Raw genomic sequence first — 13199 nt, forward strand, 5'->3', positions numbered from 1 at the left:
CTGTCTCCTTTTTTCCTAAATGCTGTGACTTTCAGGTGAGACGAGGAATAGAGGCCACGCACCGGAGACCAAAGACATGCTGGTACAAAGACCTGTTTACTGTTTAATGGAGTGTGTTCCCAAATGGGACAGATAATTACAAGAAGGCTTTGGTTGAACTCCCCCCTGTTGTTTGTGTGTGTTTGAATCCAATCCTGTGCCATCACAACATTGCCTCTTTTGGAGGCTAATAGTTAATAGTCCGGCCTTAAACTGTGACTTTTAACAGCATCTACCTACGGTCAGCTCTGCTGCACTAAACATTCAAACTTTCTTGTGGACGTCCACAAATCTCTTGGTAGTGAAGTCTCCCCCTGACTTCATTATACAGGATGATAAGGTGGACTTTTTGTTTTGTGTGGTAGTTTGTTATCGCCTCACGTTGTTGATTTAAAACCTTCTCTAAAAAGAATTATTGTAGAAATGACTTGTCATTAAAATCGAGTCCTCGGTGGATCCTGTGGGGTAGCTGCTGTGTATTGTGACAGTTGGTTCTGACTGTCACTTTTTTTGGTTTGATTTTCCTTCTCCTGTTTTTTTCTGTCTGTCTCATTTTCTTTTCATTCTGTGTTTTTTAAAACCAACTATTTTTGCAGCAATGGACTATTTTTTTTATTCAATGACTCTGAAATAATAAAGATGAAAGATTCAAAATGTTCACATTGGGTTTCAATCAGACTAAAATACTGTGAATAACAGCTTTATGCTATGCAGGAAGGTTGTGTAGAAGGAGTAGTTTACTACGTTGCATCTAATTGCTACAAATTATTGTTTTGCATTCTGCCAAGTTATTGTTCGGACTATGTTTGTGCACTTTAGTTTGTTACACATGGTATCACACAGAATTCAAGGAATTACTGGGGTATTGAGAAGCAGCTGGCATCTTCACTTTACTGTGTAATGGGTCAGCTATATAATGTCTAACCAGCGAAGGCAATGATGAGATTCCACAAGTGGAGAACAGCGGGACGTGGGGAAGACGTGTTTATGATGAAGTTTTTGTTCATCCCTCCCCTCCTCTAGGGAACCCTGCCGTCCAACCAGCCTGCTGCCTGCTGAGTGGAGTGCCGGGTTGGGCACGGGGAAGGAAGATGACCCTTTACCTCTGGGACTGGAAACCCTTCCACTAAGACTCATGCAGCAGGAGTGCACTGCTGTCAAAACCCTGCTTCTAAGGCTGAGGCGGACACTGCAGGAGGTGAGATAATGCACATGGCTAACAGTCAGCAGCACATAAGCTCTTCTCGACAAGGACATACAAACAAATGAAGGAAGATTAGCTTTACATTTAGTGAGTCTGGCATATTTGGCTTCTACAGAGCACATAAGGTAGACCACACCGACAGCCCTTATCAATTTAGAAACGCATCAAATTGTTTTAAACCGGTGAGGATAAGGGTCTAGCAAACAATAAAAAGCAATTTCATCTGGAACCACTGTGCACCACGCTGCTCTTACGAATTTTTCACCCCCTATTTTAATCAGGCTCTATTTCAGTTCCATGAAATCTGGTCTGGTGGTTGCTTTCCCGTCTCTAAAAGGTCCATTTAATCACTTTGTTTTGTTAATTTAATCAGATTCTACGTTTAGAGGGGGAAACTGGGAGACTTTGAGTATCTGCCAGTTTATGCTTTACATGTGCACAAACACACACATATTACCCCTTCTGTTTCAGGCTATAAATCTCCTCTTTAAATGTTTTAGCCTGGTTAAAGCTAACGTTTCACCCCAGGCTATGTGTCTGTCTCAGTGTGAATGTTTGGAACCAACTTAAATTACATCCAAACCATTCTGGACATGATTAGCTGAAACAGTCACTTAGTAAAGCACTGACACGTTGGAATACCTTTACAAGGTCTAACAATATAAACCAGGAAGCCACATTATCTGCCATCCTCTGCACTTACATATCCTCTTTAGATGCCAGACTCCACACGTTTTTGAGGGGTCTCGGGTAATTACAAGATGCAGATGCAAATTTTTGTTTTACATTTTAGTCCAAATCAGGATCCAGAAAGATCATAACACTTTTCTTGAAAATGACAGATGCCTAAATGATTGTTTTCTGAAGTTTTGCGAGCACAGTGTCAGTAGGAGTCATTTGGAAGGGGGTGTTGATGGTGTTTAATATATACGGTGAATGTTTTGTTTTAGAGTGAAAGTGCTAATATTTTCACTAATACCCTTTGGCAGTGTATAATACATGCCAACATACCAATAAGGGATGTTAGCAATAGCATAAGCTCAGAAAGAACATCCATTAGCTTTAATTGTCTGATGCTTTGGGTTTTTTTTAAATCTACATGGGTGACTGACCCCAACCATATATGGAAGTATTATACAGACCCGTACTCAAAATACAAATACACAAAAAGATAAAAGGGTGACCAGACCTTCCCTAAAACCACACCATTAGTATCTCTAAACTAAGATCAAAGCCTGCTGTGAATTACAGTCCACAGAGGCATATATATGGCTTTCTCCTGATTTCTTTCCTGCTTATATCTCTCTTTTTCTCCCAGGACCTCTGTGAGAGAGACATGAGACATGTAAATGAAATAATAATTTGTAGAGAGAGAGGTAAACTAAAGTGGTGATGGGAAAAAAACTAAAGGAGTGCAACAGAGAGAGAGGGTACGCAGCAGCAGAACATGAATATGAAAGAGGCGTTTCTTTGCCCTCTTTGCTTGCTCTGTTGTGTCATTAACTTGCAAATTTTGTTACCTTCCAAAAGCAGACATAAACCATTCTGCAACAAGGGGAGGGTGACTCGACATGTCTGTTTTCTTTGCATTTCATTTGCTTGACCTTCTGGTATTGAGCCCCGGTCTTTGGCTTTGTTTAACTTAACTTATAGCCTCTTGCGTTCACCTTTGCCGTTGTACACTTGTGTCTGCTTTTGCAAGCTTTTGCCAATCAATAGCAGGTGCCAACACTTTTCACTGTCAAACACTTTTGTCCACTTCAAACGTCCTATCACTGGGCCGAAGCTCAGCCAAGTAGACAGGGTCATAACTCTGCAGTATGTGGAACCTGGCATGTGAAACTTTGGGATTAGAATTCCTGCTGTCAGTCCTCTGTGTGTGCAAAGGTGCAGGGACTGTAATTTGTTCACTTTTTACTTTATTTATTGGAAATTCAACTTCAAATCAAATCATCATTACATACTGTATTACATACATTACGTGCATCAAGGTCACACAGAGATTCTTTTATCTAATGTCTAATCTAACCTACATCTGGTGATTGAGAAGACCTCCCCGTTGCTGTGTCACCCTATCAGAGGTTATGAAATCAAAAGGCACTTTATGGTGGTGATTGTCCACAGGCTACCCAAAGATTTTGTCTTTCACCTAATTATGCTTATTGACTTGCAAGCTTTCAGTGCAGACCTGTGAATTCTCCCCTCTGAAGTAACACACTAGTTAATCAATTTTGGGGACTTTTGAGGCTCAATAAGAACCCTAAATTGAGCTTAAGTCACCAATGAATTGAAATATAGGTGAATCAAAATTCACTTACATTAAAAAATTAGTCCCAAATTTTGAGCATATCATCAGTCTGGGTTGAAGATTAAGCTCTTAATATAATTTTTATTTTTCAACTATCCATAGGTTTGTGATTCTTGAAAAGGACTTTGGTCATTATTTTCAGCTGCTTTGAGGTACTGAAGCTCAGATGTGTTGTTCCGCACTCATGTTAGAGCGATACTATCATGGGTTTACATCTCTACAGTGTCTTCTTTGAATTGCAAATAAATGGAAAGTTATGGAAATTCACTTATAATGTATTTCAAACCGAAAACCTCAAGTCCCCAAAACCATAGCCTGAAATTCTGGAAAATCTTTACAGTTACTTAACGTTGACCATATAATTGAGATTACTGTGTTTTTGGCTTCTGTCTAATTTCCATTGTTTTTTCAAGTGCCACAAAAACATGCAAAACGACTCGATTTAGGTGCTTTCAGAGATTACCTGAGTTGAAATTCTCTGCAGAACTAAACTTATAGACTTATGAACTAAACTTTAATGATTTGAAGGAAAGAGAACTCGCCACGTCTTAACCTTATGTCAAAGTTATGGCAGGTGGAAACAAAACACAGAATTCCCTGTGGTTCAGCTCCCAAGGCTCTAGAGACATCAAACAGATTTGAGTTGGGTTCCCAGGAGACTGGAGACACTATTGCATATCTTCTTCCCTGCCATGCGCGGGTTTTTGCAAGAATAATTTTTCCCCCAAAAAAAGAAGGCTCATCAGTAGGCCTCAGTGGTCCACTGCAGAAACCTTACTGAAGAACCTAGTTGATACATCGCAACAATTCATGGAAGATGGAGGGTGAGATTAACAGAGCAGACTCTCAAAGCCCCAGAGACCGACATATTTAGATATCAACTCCCAAACAGTAAGATCTTTGGAGAGTTTACCAAAAAGCCCAACATTGAAAGTACATTAAAAGATTTGAATGTGAGAGCATCACGTCTCAGAAAAAATAGATTTGCATAATTGAAAGTTTACATTGACACCTAACATTGACCTTTTAATCCAGAATCCAGCCTTGATTTTTGGGACAGCCTAGCTGTGAGCGATCTACACCTTTGAATTCAGGAGCTTGTAAAAGTTATCAAGACACGATTGGGCTGCACACAGCTGTTGTGAGCTTATTTGATGTAAATTGATGCAGTTTCCCATTCTTTATAAACATATAGACTATAATATCTGTAGAACAGGATTAACAACTGTTTTAAAAGAATTTTCTTTTCATCAGTTAGTTAAGAGGAACGTATTTTCCAGTGGGGTTGGATAAAAATTTCTTATGGCACCAAAAATTCAAAGAATTGAGGAAAAACAATTTATATAGCTTCCGATTTCAAATTGAAATGATACAAACGATACTAATAAAAATCAAAATACTAGCACAAGCTGTAAGATTTGATGTCAAAAATAATAACAAAGGATTGTCCTATACAAATAAAAGATGCTTATCATTATGCAGACGCAAACAATTTGAACCATGAACACTCCTTTCAGATATTTAGTTTTTTTAACAGTGTTTTCTGTCGGCTGCATGGACGAACATTTGTAAAATGCCACTGTCTGTGTCCAGAAATGTTTCCTATGGTGATCTCCATTTGTCAGTGTCAGCCATGGATTCTAGGAAGACCGTGACTGACTTTTTGTTACGGCTTACACTCAGACTGCTTCCTCCACCACGTTGTCAGAATGCGGCTATAACAGAATGACATTGAAAATGGTGTTTCTTACAGTTCCGATTGTGCCATCCAAATCTGTTAAAACAGTTTTTGGAAAGAACAGTGCCATTCAGAACCAGCTAATGTGCTCCCATCAGCATTTCCAAAAGTTCTGATGAACTTCTACAAATAAATTTGTGTTGGATTGTACAGATAGATGTGGAACACAGCAAAGCGGAGTAATTCAATGTCCTCGCTTAATCGCATGAGAGTATTTTAAAGCAATTTCTATAAAAAAAGACGAATGTCTGTCAGAGAGCGAGGTGGTATGAATGCCCCGTGAGTTATTTGAAGGTTTTCATTTCTTGATTTAACTCATGTGTGGATGTGATTAAAGGTGCGCATCAAACTACAAAACCTGCTTTCCTTTCTTAGGCCATTCATCATCTGTAGACATTTAGTTTCAGTGTAGTGCCAGTCATTAAATCCATGGCTCCCCGGCAGCCAATTCCTAAATCTAAGAGCCTTTTTACTGAGCCACGTCTAATTGTGGGGACAGTTGTGTGTTAAGGCCTGTGGGACAGGGGTGACCTTAAAGAGGATGGGTATGTGTTAGAAGGAGACAGAGTGAGAGTGTGTATGTGTGTTTAGGGGGGTGTCACTGAGTACACGCCTGTCTGTCTACATAGGAAAAGGCATTGATCACCAATGACACATTGAGGGCCTGACGCCACAGCACACCTATAACTCTGATAGGGAGGCATGCTTCTTTAAAAGGTCAGCCAAACCAAAAGCATCAAGTTTATGCTGTGCAAAGATTTGGGCTCAAGTGTTTCTCAGAACCTCCTTCAAAACCAATGAGACAGCTGGAATCTTGTGAGTTTCACAAGATCACAATCGCAAGGAAATTGATCTTGTCAGGCTTCAAGCTAAGTAGCTGATCCTGAGTTGATCAGACCAAGTCAGCATCCTAGGAGGAAACATTGGCAGCTGTGCCGAGAGACTTGCAGACTTCAAGTAACCATAACTTTAATCTAACCTTACCCTAAGATTATCATTAAATGAATTTAACCGCAATCCCAACCTAACCTTGTAACAGTGAAGAGGGCATGTCATGTTTTGTAGTGGCTGTGCTGTGCATCTGCAGGCAGACCAACTTGGCTTTTTAAGTGTGATTGTTTAGGAGATTAGTGTAACCGCTTCTATAGCATGTGTGTTGTCAAAAGTGGAGATTATCTTAATTAAGAGAAGAGAAAAGAATGCAAGCCAAGTGCTTTCTATCTTTCAAAGATCTTTAGAGAGCAGGATGTTGTGTTTCCTCTTTGATGCTCTCGTACGTCCTCATATGATTCAGTAATGTGATCTAAAATGTCATATGATAGGGAGACACTCACCAAATCACCTGCCAAGTATGTTTTTTTTTTTTAAGTATTTGCCCTTTTTAAAATGAAAGCCATGGACAACATCATCTCAGAATGTTTGTGAAAGAAACCATCTGTCAAATTAGGTTATTTAAAAGCTGAAAGTAGGCTAACACTATGCACATATGATTAAACTTCAGCCTAAAAATCCAATTTTTATAGACTTCTTACTGTATCTGGTCATTTCGCCTAACAACAGTGGGGTTAGTTGGCATATAAATCTCCTAAAGGGCAAAATATGGCAAGGAATAGACTTCACTGAATATTCAAGTGGAGATAATGTTGTTTTTTTTTTTTTTTTAGATGATACTTATTTTTACCTTTCCTCTTTCCTTCTCTTGTTATATCATGTATCTTGTCATATTTTCCATCTGTGTACTGTCATGTCCCTACCATGCAAAAGTACACCAATAGCAGCAGTCCTAGCTTGAGACACGATTTTCCTCTCTGCTTTCCCATATGACCCATCAGGAGCCCTCAGCAGTGATCTATATACCCGCATATGCTCTTCTTAAGGGACGGTGTTTCTGTGCACCTGTGTGCAGATTGTACGTGATTGCACATGCTCCTTTTGTCACATGAAAACAGGCTGTGTGTTTGTGTGTGTGTGTGTACGCGTGTGCATTTTGGATCCCCTTCTGGCTGCCTCTGCTCTCTGCCCACTAGATAACTGTGCTGAGAAGCAGTGCCAAAAAGCGTCAAATCACAACTGTCATCAGAAAAAAAGAGCTTTTGTAAGAAACCAGGTGAAAATAATGCAGCTGGCAACATGAAATTGTTCTGATACAGACATGTTACCTACATTTACATTTTTGATGTCATTCAAATGTAGATGAATCAGATTTTCTGTAAAAAAAAAAAAAAAAAAATAAAAAATGAAAAGTCAGGGATGAAAATGAGCACCTGTCTTCAGAACTAAAGTTTTTTTTTATACCTTCCTCTGTTTTCATACTGAATGTTTAGCGAGGCTTTTGTAATACTGCCTAACTGTGAATATATTTAGCAGAAAAAGAAGAGTAAAAACAAAATTCCTTAATGTTGTAATGTTGTCATTTTAAGCACCTGACTGGTTTATCTTCAGCACAGTACAGCACGCAGACCTCATCGTGATGTTCTGGTTATAGCCGTGTTTTTGTCTTTTTGCAGAGCACAGAGACAAGTCCTGCCAGCAGCCTTCAGTCTCTACCCATCAGCCCTTGCAGTGAAAAATCTCTTCCGTTTAAGGTAACACGGAGCAGTCTGTTTTATACTAAATTTAGCTATTTGTTCAGTGAGAACGGCTGTATTACAAGCATCAAATTTACAGATCCATTAAAAGTGTGAGGCAATGAAAAATATTAATAAAAATGTCCTCCCAGCTTTATATCTTACAAAAACAGAGCTTATGCTTTCACTTAATACATGTACAGTAAAGTTGTAGTGCTCACTTGTTATTCTTTTTCCATAGCCAACCCTTCACTTCAATTAGCCAGCTAGTTTAATTAAAAGAACACAGCAGGCTCGGTGTGATCAAAAATATAAAACTGAATCTTCCTTTGATCCATGTGTCTCGTTCAGTTTTACCCATATCAGAACAATTAACACTTTTTTTTCACATCAGCTTCTAATGAATCACGAAAAGATCAAATAGGAAGAAAGAGAGCAGAGCAGCAAGGAAGGCAGAGTGAAGGAGAGAGAGAGAAAGAGTTGGAAAAAGGATGATTAAAAGCAGGAGAGTTGCAGATATAGAATGGGAGAGGGGCAACGTGTTTTGATTGTCTTGACAGGCTCCAGATGCCCTCTGTCAACCTTGTCCATCCCAGCCGTGCGATCTGGATGAGATTTATTAATCTCTGTAGGGAGCATGTGCATCATTGCTCAAGTGGGTGCTTGTGTGTGAGCGGGATTTAAGTTTGCCATGGGAGGTCTTTTGTCGAGCTTTCCCCCCGGATTTAGTTGGGTCACATCAGAGGTCTTGTTAGCCTGTTGGAGGAGGGAGGCGTAGTAGAGCCATCAGCTCTGTGGTTCTCATCTTTGATGTGTGTGTGTGTGTTTTTTTTAACTGCAACATAATAAAGTTCCCTTTACATACATGAATGTGCACACTGGTAAAGGTCTTTTAAAATACAGTCTAGTGATACTTACCCACAAAATACTGACACACTGCCAACAAATACTGCGTTTGTGTCACTAAGTGCACCTGTATGTGTGTACCACTTAATCTTAGGGCTGTATATAGACTTTGTGTTTGTATAGTTGTCACAGCGTGTATGCCCTCTTTATTGACCTACATGCTGTATCAGTGGCAGCTGGACGATAAGGAAAAATTAAAAATGTAGGATGGGACACAGCATGCTGACAGCAGCTCTGGCTGAAAAGTACAGATGGACAGACAGGGAACATGGACCGATTGAAAAGAAGGGATCAAATGGGGTAGAAAAGAGTAGGAAATGGTTTCAGTAAACTATCCAAAACAGACTTGGAGACAGGCAATTGACTATAATCAAAAGATTATTTGACTGGACAGGGGGAACCTGAAATTTCTTTTTGGGGGTAATTTTATCTGATGTGACAGTGGATGTTGAGGAGGCAGAGAAGAAATGATATGGTATGACATGCCACAAATGTCACTGGATTGAATTGAACCGTGGACATTTGGATTATGTGACATGTACTTTAACCATCTGGCTTAGGCTTTCAATCCTAAAAGCTGTAATTTCCCATCTGTGGAAAAAGGTTGGAGTGCTACTATGTACAGATCAATCGGAGTACTGTAGATTTGTGTTAGAATGCCCCTTAAATCACCTTTCTTCCCCATTGTGATGCTGGGTTTGAAGTCCAGCATCTCTACATCCCTAAATGCACTAAGTTGCTGGCAGGTGATCGGCTGATTAGATAAGTGCATTTATGAGCAGTTGAACAGGTGTACTTAATGAAGTGGCCATGAGCGTGTGTGTATAGATTGGGAGAGAGCGAGAGATGAAACACTCATTCAGCAGATCCTCTGTGCTTGTCATCAGATGAGGAGAGTTTTCTTAAAGGAGGAAAGGGTCACGATCGATAGAGATAAAAACAAATCAGGGAGAAAGCAGCAAGAATTGCAGGAAATGAGTTTAACTTGAAGATGGGACAGAGGTAGATGATTGAGAGAAGTGTATATATAGGAGAGAGGTAGGTGGTAAAGGCTGAGCTTTTCACAGAGCTAGATGAATTGAAAACAACATAAATACAGAGAGGGTATATCGCCTGAGTAGAAGCTTCATATGAGGAAAAAGTTTCAATGTTGAGAAGAGGACATTGTATTTCTTACTTTGGGACAGATTGAAGAAAAGAGATGAGGGAGAAAAGCTGCTGGGAAAAGTGTGGGAGCTATAGCTGAAGTGTAGCCATTCAAGAGCAAAGCATTCGGTTTGATGACATTAACTTGATAAGGAAAAGGGGAGGAAATAAACACCGGAGTGCAAGAGGTGGAGGCGAGACCAAGCGATGAACGAGAGATAGAGAAGAAGCCGGTGTTTGAGAAATACTGCTCGAAGATGGAAGAAGAACAAGAGGGAGGGCTGAGAAGAAGAGAATTTGCCCTGGCACTCTAGAAAACGACTCGGCATGTGTAAAAATAATCTACGGTATCCACCTGAGAGGCTGCAGTGTCACAGTGCGACCTAGTTTAATTTAGACCCAATGCATATGACATGATTTTTACCAGATTTTGTCCCAGTTAAAGTATTCTACTGTATCTTAGAAGAAAGTAGCAGAAAAAAGAAATCACGCTAGAGTTGCCGCTAGAGGTGTACTCCACCAGTGTGTTCATTAAAGAAAAAAATGTCAAGGGCAGCAAGTTTTGCACCTGATGAAATGTTGTTTTGTGTACACTCACCTTTGCTTCAGCAGCACGGTGAACTTCTTTTTATAGTGGAACACTTATCATCATGTCAGAGGCAGCGTAATTAGAAATTAATAATGCATAATTCTGATGACTGTGAATTTATAATTACCGACTTTTCCCCACAGTGATGCCCTAATCACTGCGAGAGGGTTAAAAGGATGCATGCTTTGAGGAAAGCACGGAGACATGCGGCTATGTGCGTTATACACACCTTTCTGACACAGACAACACGCAGCTATATCGAGATGCACAAAATGTCATTTCTTTAAGCCGCAGCACAGAACAGACTGCCACTCTCATCTCCCCGTTTCATCCTTTGTCTCGTTTTTGAATCTCTCTTTCCAGATAACCGTTTATCTCTGTTACACTGCGTGAGAAACTTCGCGTTTAGTAATTGTTGTGAGGCTCAGGCATCAAATTCCACTTTTTTTTTTTTTTCTTCACATTTTGCTCCTCTGCATCAGTGGTCCTGTGATATGAGTTCTCGGGTTAAAATCAAAACCGTTAATAGTGAAATTGTAACTCGCCTTTTTACATCTCAAATTATTCATTACGTTTTAGCTCAGTGCGGGGTGCTGTCAGAAAAAAAATACAAATTAGACCATTCTACTGTGTGCTATGATAAAGCCTGGAAAGTTTGCCACCCTGCCCCCGGGCTACCTTAGAACTAGACAGCTGTGTTTCTGATTCCACGACACCTGCTGATAGGAAGAAACCATGGCTCATTATTTGTGATTTGCTAATAGGGTCAGAGAGCGAGAAGTGATATTTTAGAGACAGCTTTAAACCTCGGAAGTACAGATACTGTATATATTATATTATTTCTATCACCACAGCACTCAACTTTTGGACTTCACAGGAAAACATTTTAATGATTTGAAAATTTCCCTACAAGCCAAATGTTTTCTTTCAGCTTTAATGGATGTTGAGTTCTTATTTTACACATATATGAACTCACTGGATGCTTTATTAGCCAAACCTTGCTAGTACAGCGTTGGACCCCCTTTTGTCCTCAAAACTGACTTAATGATTTGTGGTACTGATTCAACAAGGTGCTCGAAACATTGCACAGAGATTCTGGTGCATATTGACACAATAGCATCAAACAGTTGCTTCATCCTTGATGTGAATCTCCCCTTCTGGTACTCTGTTGGACTGACATCACAGTCATGTTCAAGACACCAGTTTGAGATGATCTGAGCTTTGAGACATGCTTAGCTATCGGGCTGGAATAAGCCATCGATACTGGGGAACAGTGTGATTGTAAAGGGGAGGATAGGATATGATCAGCAACAGTTCTCAGGTAGACTGGGACATTTAAACAGTCCTTGCTTGGTACTAAGAGGCCTAAAGTGTGCCAAGACAGTATCCCCTACACCATTACACCACCACAAGCCTGAACCGTTCATACAGGCAAGATGGATCCATCCTTTTCCATGTTGTTTTCTGCCAAATTCTGAGCCTACCATCTGAAAGTTGAAATAGAACTTGAGACTCAGCAGACCAGGCAACATATTTCAAATCCTCTGTGGGCAGTTTTTGTGAGTCCGTGTAAATTAAAGCCTCAGTTTTCTATTCATAGCTGACAGGAGGGACACATGGTGTGGTCTTCTACTGCTGTAGCCCATCTGCTACAAGACTCAACATGATGTGCGTTTAGAGATGCTTTTCATACCTTGGTTTTAACAAGTCGTTAGTTGAGTCGCCTTCCTATTAGTGTGAAGCAGTTTGGCCAGTCTTCCTGCCGTATGGCATCAAAATGGCTTTTCCCCCCAGAGAAAAGCTTCTTGTTAGATGATCTTTTTAGAGCCATTCTCTGTAAACCCTAGAGATGATCGTGTGGGAAAATTCTCAGTGGAACAGCCGTTTCTGAATTACTTAGACGAGTCCATGCAAAATTCAAAGTTAAATCACCTTTCTTCTCTATTCTGATTGGTTCAGCTTGGTTTGAATATCAGCAGGTTGTCTTGATCATGTCCCCAAGCCTAAGTGCATTAAGTTTCTACCACGTGTTTGGCTTGTTAAAGACAGCATGAACAAGCAGTCGATCCGGTGTAGTGAGTATATTTACAACCCCTGAACCATGTACCGGTACTGGTCCATGAGTCGTTTGGTGCCGGGCTGTGAGAGTTGAGGCTCGCGTGTGAAATTTATGGGTTTCAGTGTTTTTAGGGTTTTTTAGTGTTTTTATCTATTAAAATTTATTTATTTTTTATAACTCTGATTCCCTGGGTCTTTTTTTTGGTACCGGTACTGGTTTTATTTTGATGTATTCATCCACAACACCTTAAAGGCCGGTCCGTGAAAATATTGTCGGACATAAACCGGTCCATGGTGCAAAAAAGGTTGGAGACTCCTGTTTTAGATGTCTACTAAGCACATTTTTTTGTCTTTTTTCAGACTTGGATTTAGTTAACTTTTTTTATGTTGCTATTTGTTGTGAAGCACTTTGTGATCCTTGTCTTGAAAGGTGCTATATAAATAAAATTTGACTTTACTTTACAGATATATCCATTGGTTTCTTTGTGTATGGGCGTGTCCAGAGCCACTTAAATCTATTTTAAAAGCGACTGACATTATGGTGACCTGCTATTGACAGTTAATTTAATTTGAAAAGACAGCTGACCGAGGTCAGAGTAACCTGTTATCCTTTCTTGATAAGAATTGATAATGTGATGCAGATC

The 13199-nt window shown here is 39.9% G+C and overlaps 1 protein-coding gene across 7 annotated transcripts in view; it reads left to right on the forward strand.

The window, feature by feature from the left end:
• Positions 1-13199, forward strand: part of ccser1 (coiled-coil serine-rich protein 1) — a 122602-nt gene that overhangs the window by 44380 nt on the left and 65023 nt on the right. For all 7 annotated transcript variants that reach the window (XM_040031705.1, XM_040031706.1, XM_040031707.1 and 4 more), the window contains exons 7-8: positions 1063-1237; positions 7797-7874. In XM_040031705.1, the coding sequence (XP_039887639.1) occupies positions 1063-1237; positions 7797-7874 (253 nt within the window). The remainder of the gene's footprint in view (positions 1-1062; positions 1238-7796; positions 7875-13199) is intronic.

This window comes from Simochromis diagramma, unplaced genomic scaffold (assembly GCF_900408965.1).
Source record: "Simochromis diagramma unplaced genomic scaffold, fSimDia1.1 OVJJ01000284.1, whole genome shotgun sequence".
Taxonomy (NCBI): Eukaryota; Metazoa; Chordata; class Actinopteri; order Cichliformes; family Cichlidae; genus Simochromis; species Simochromis diagramma.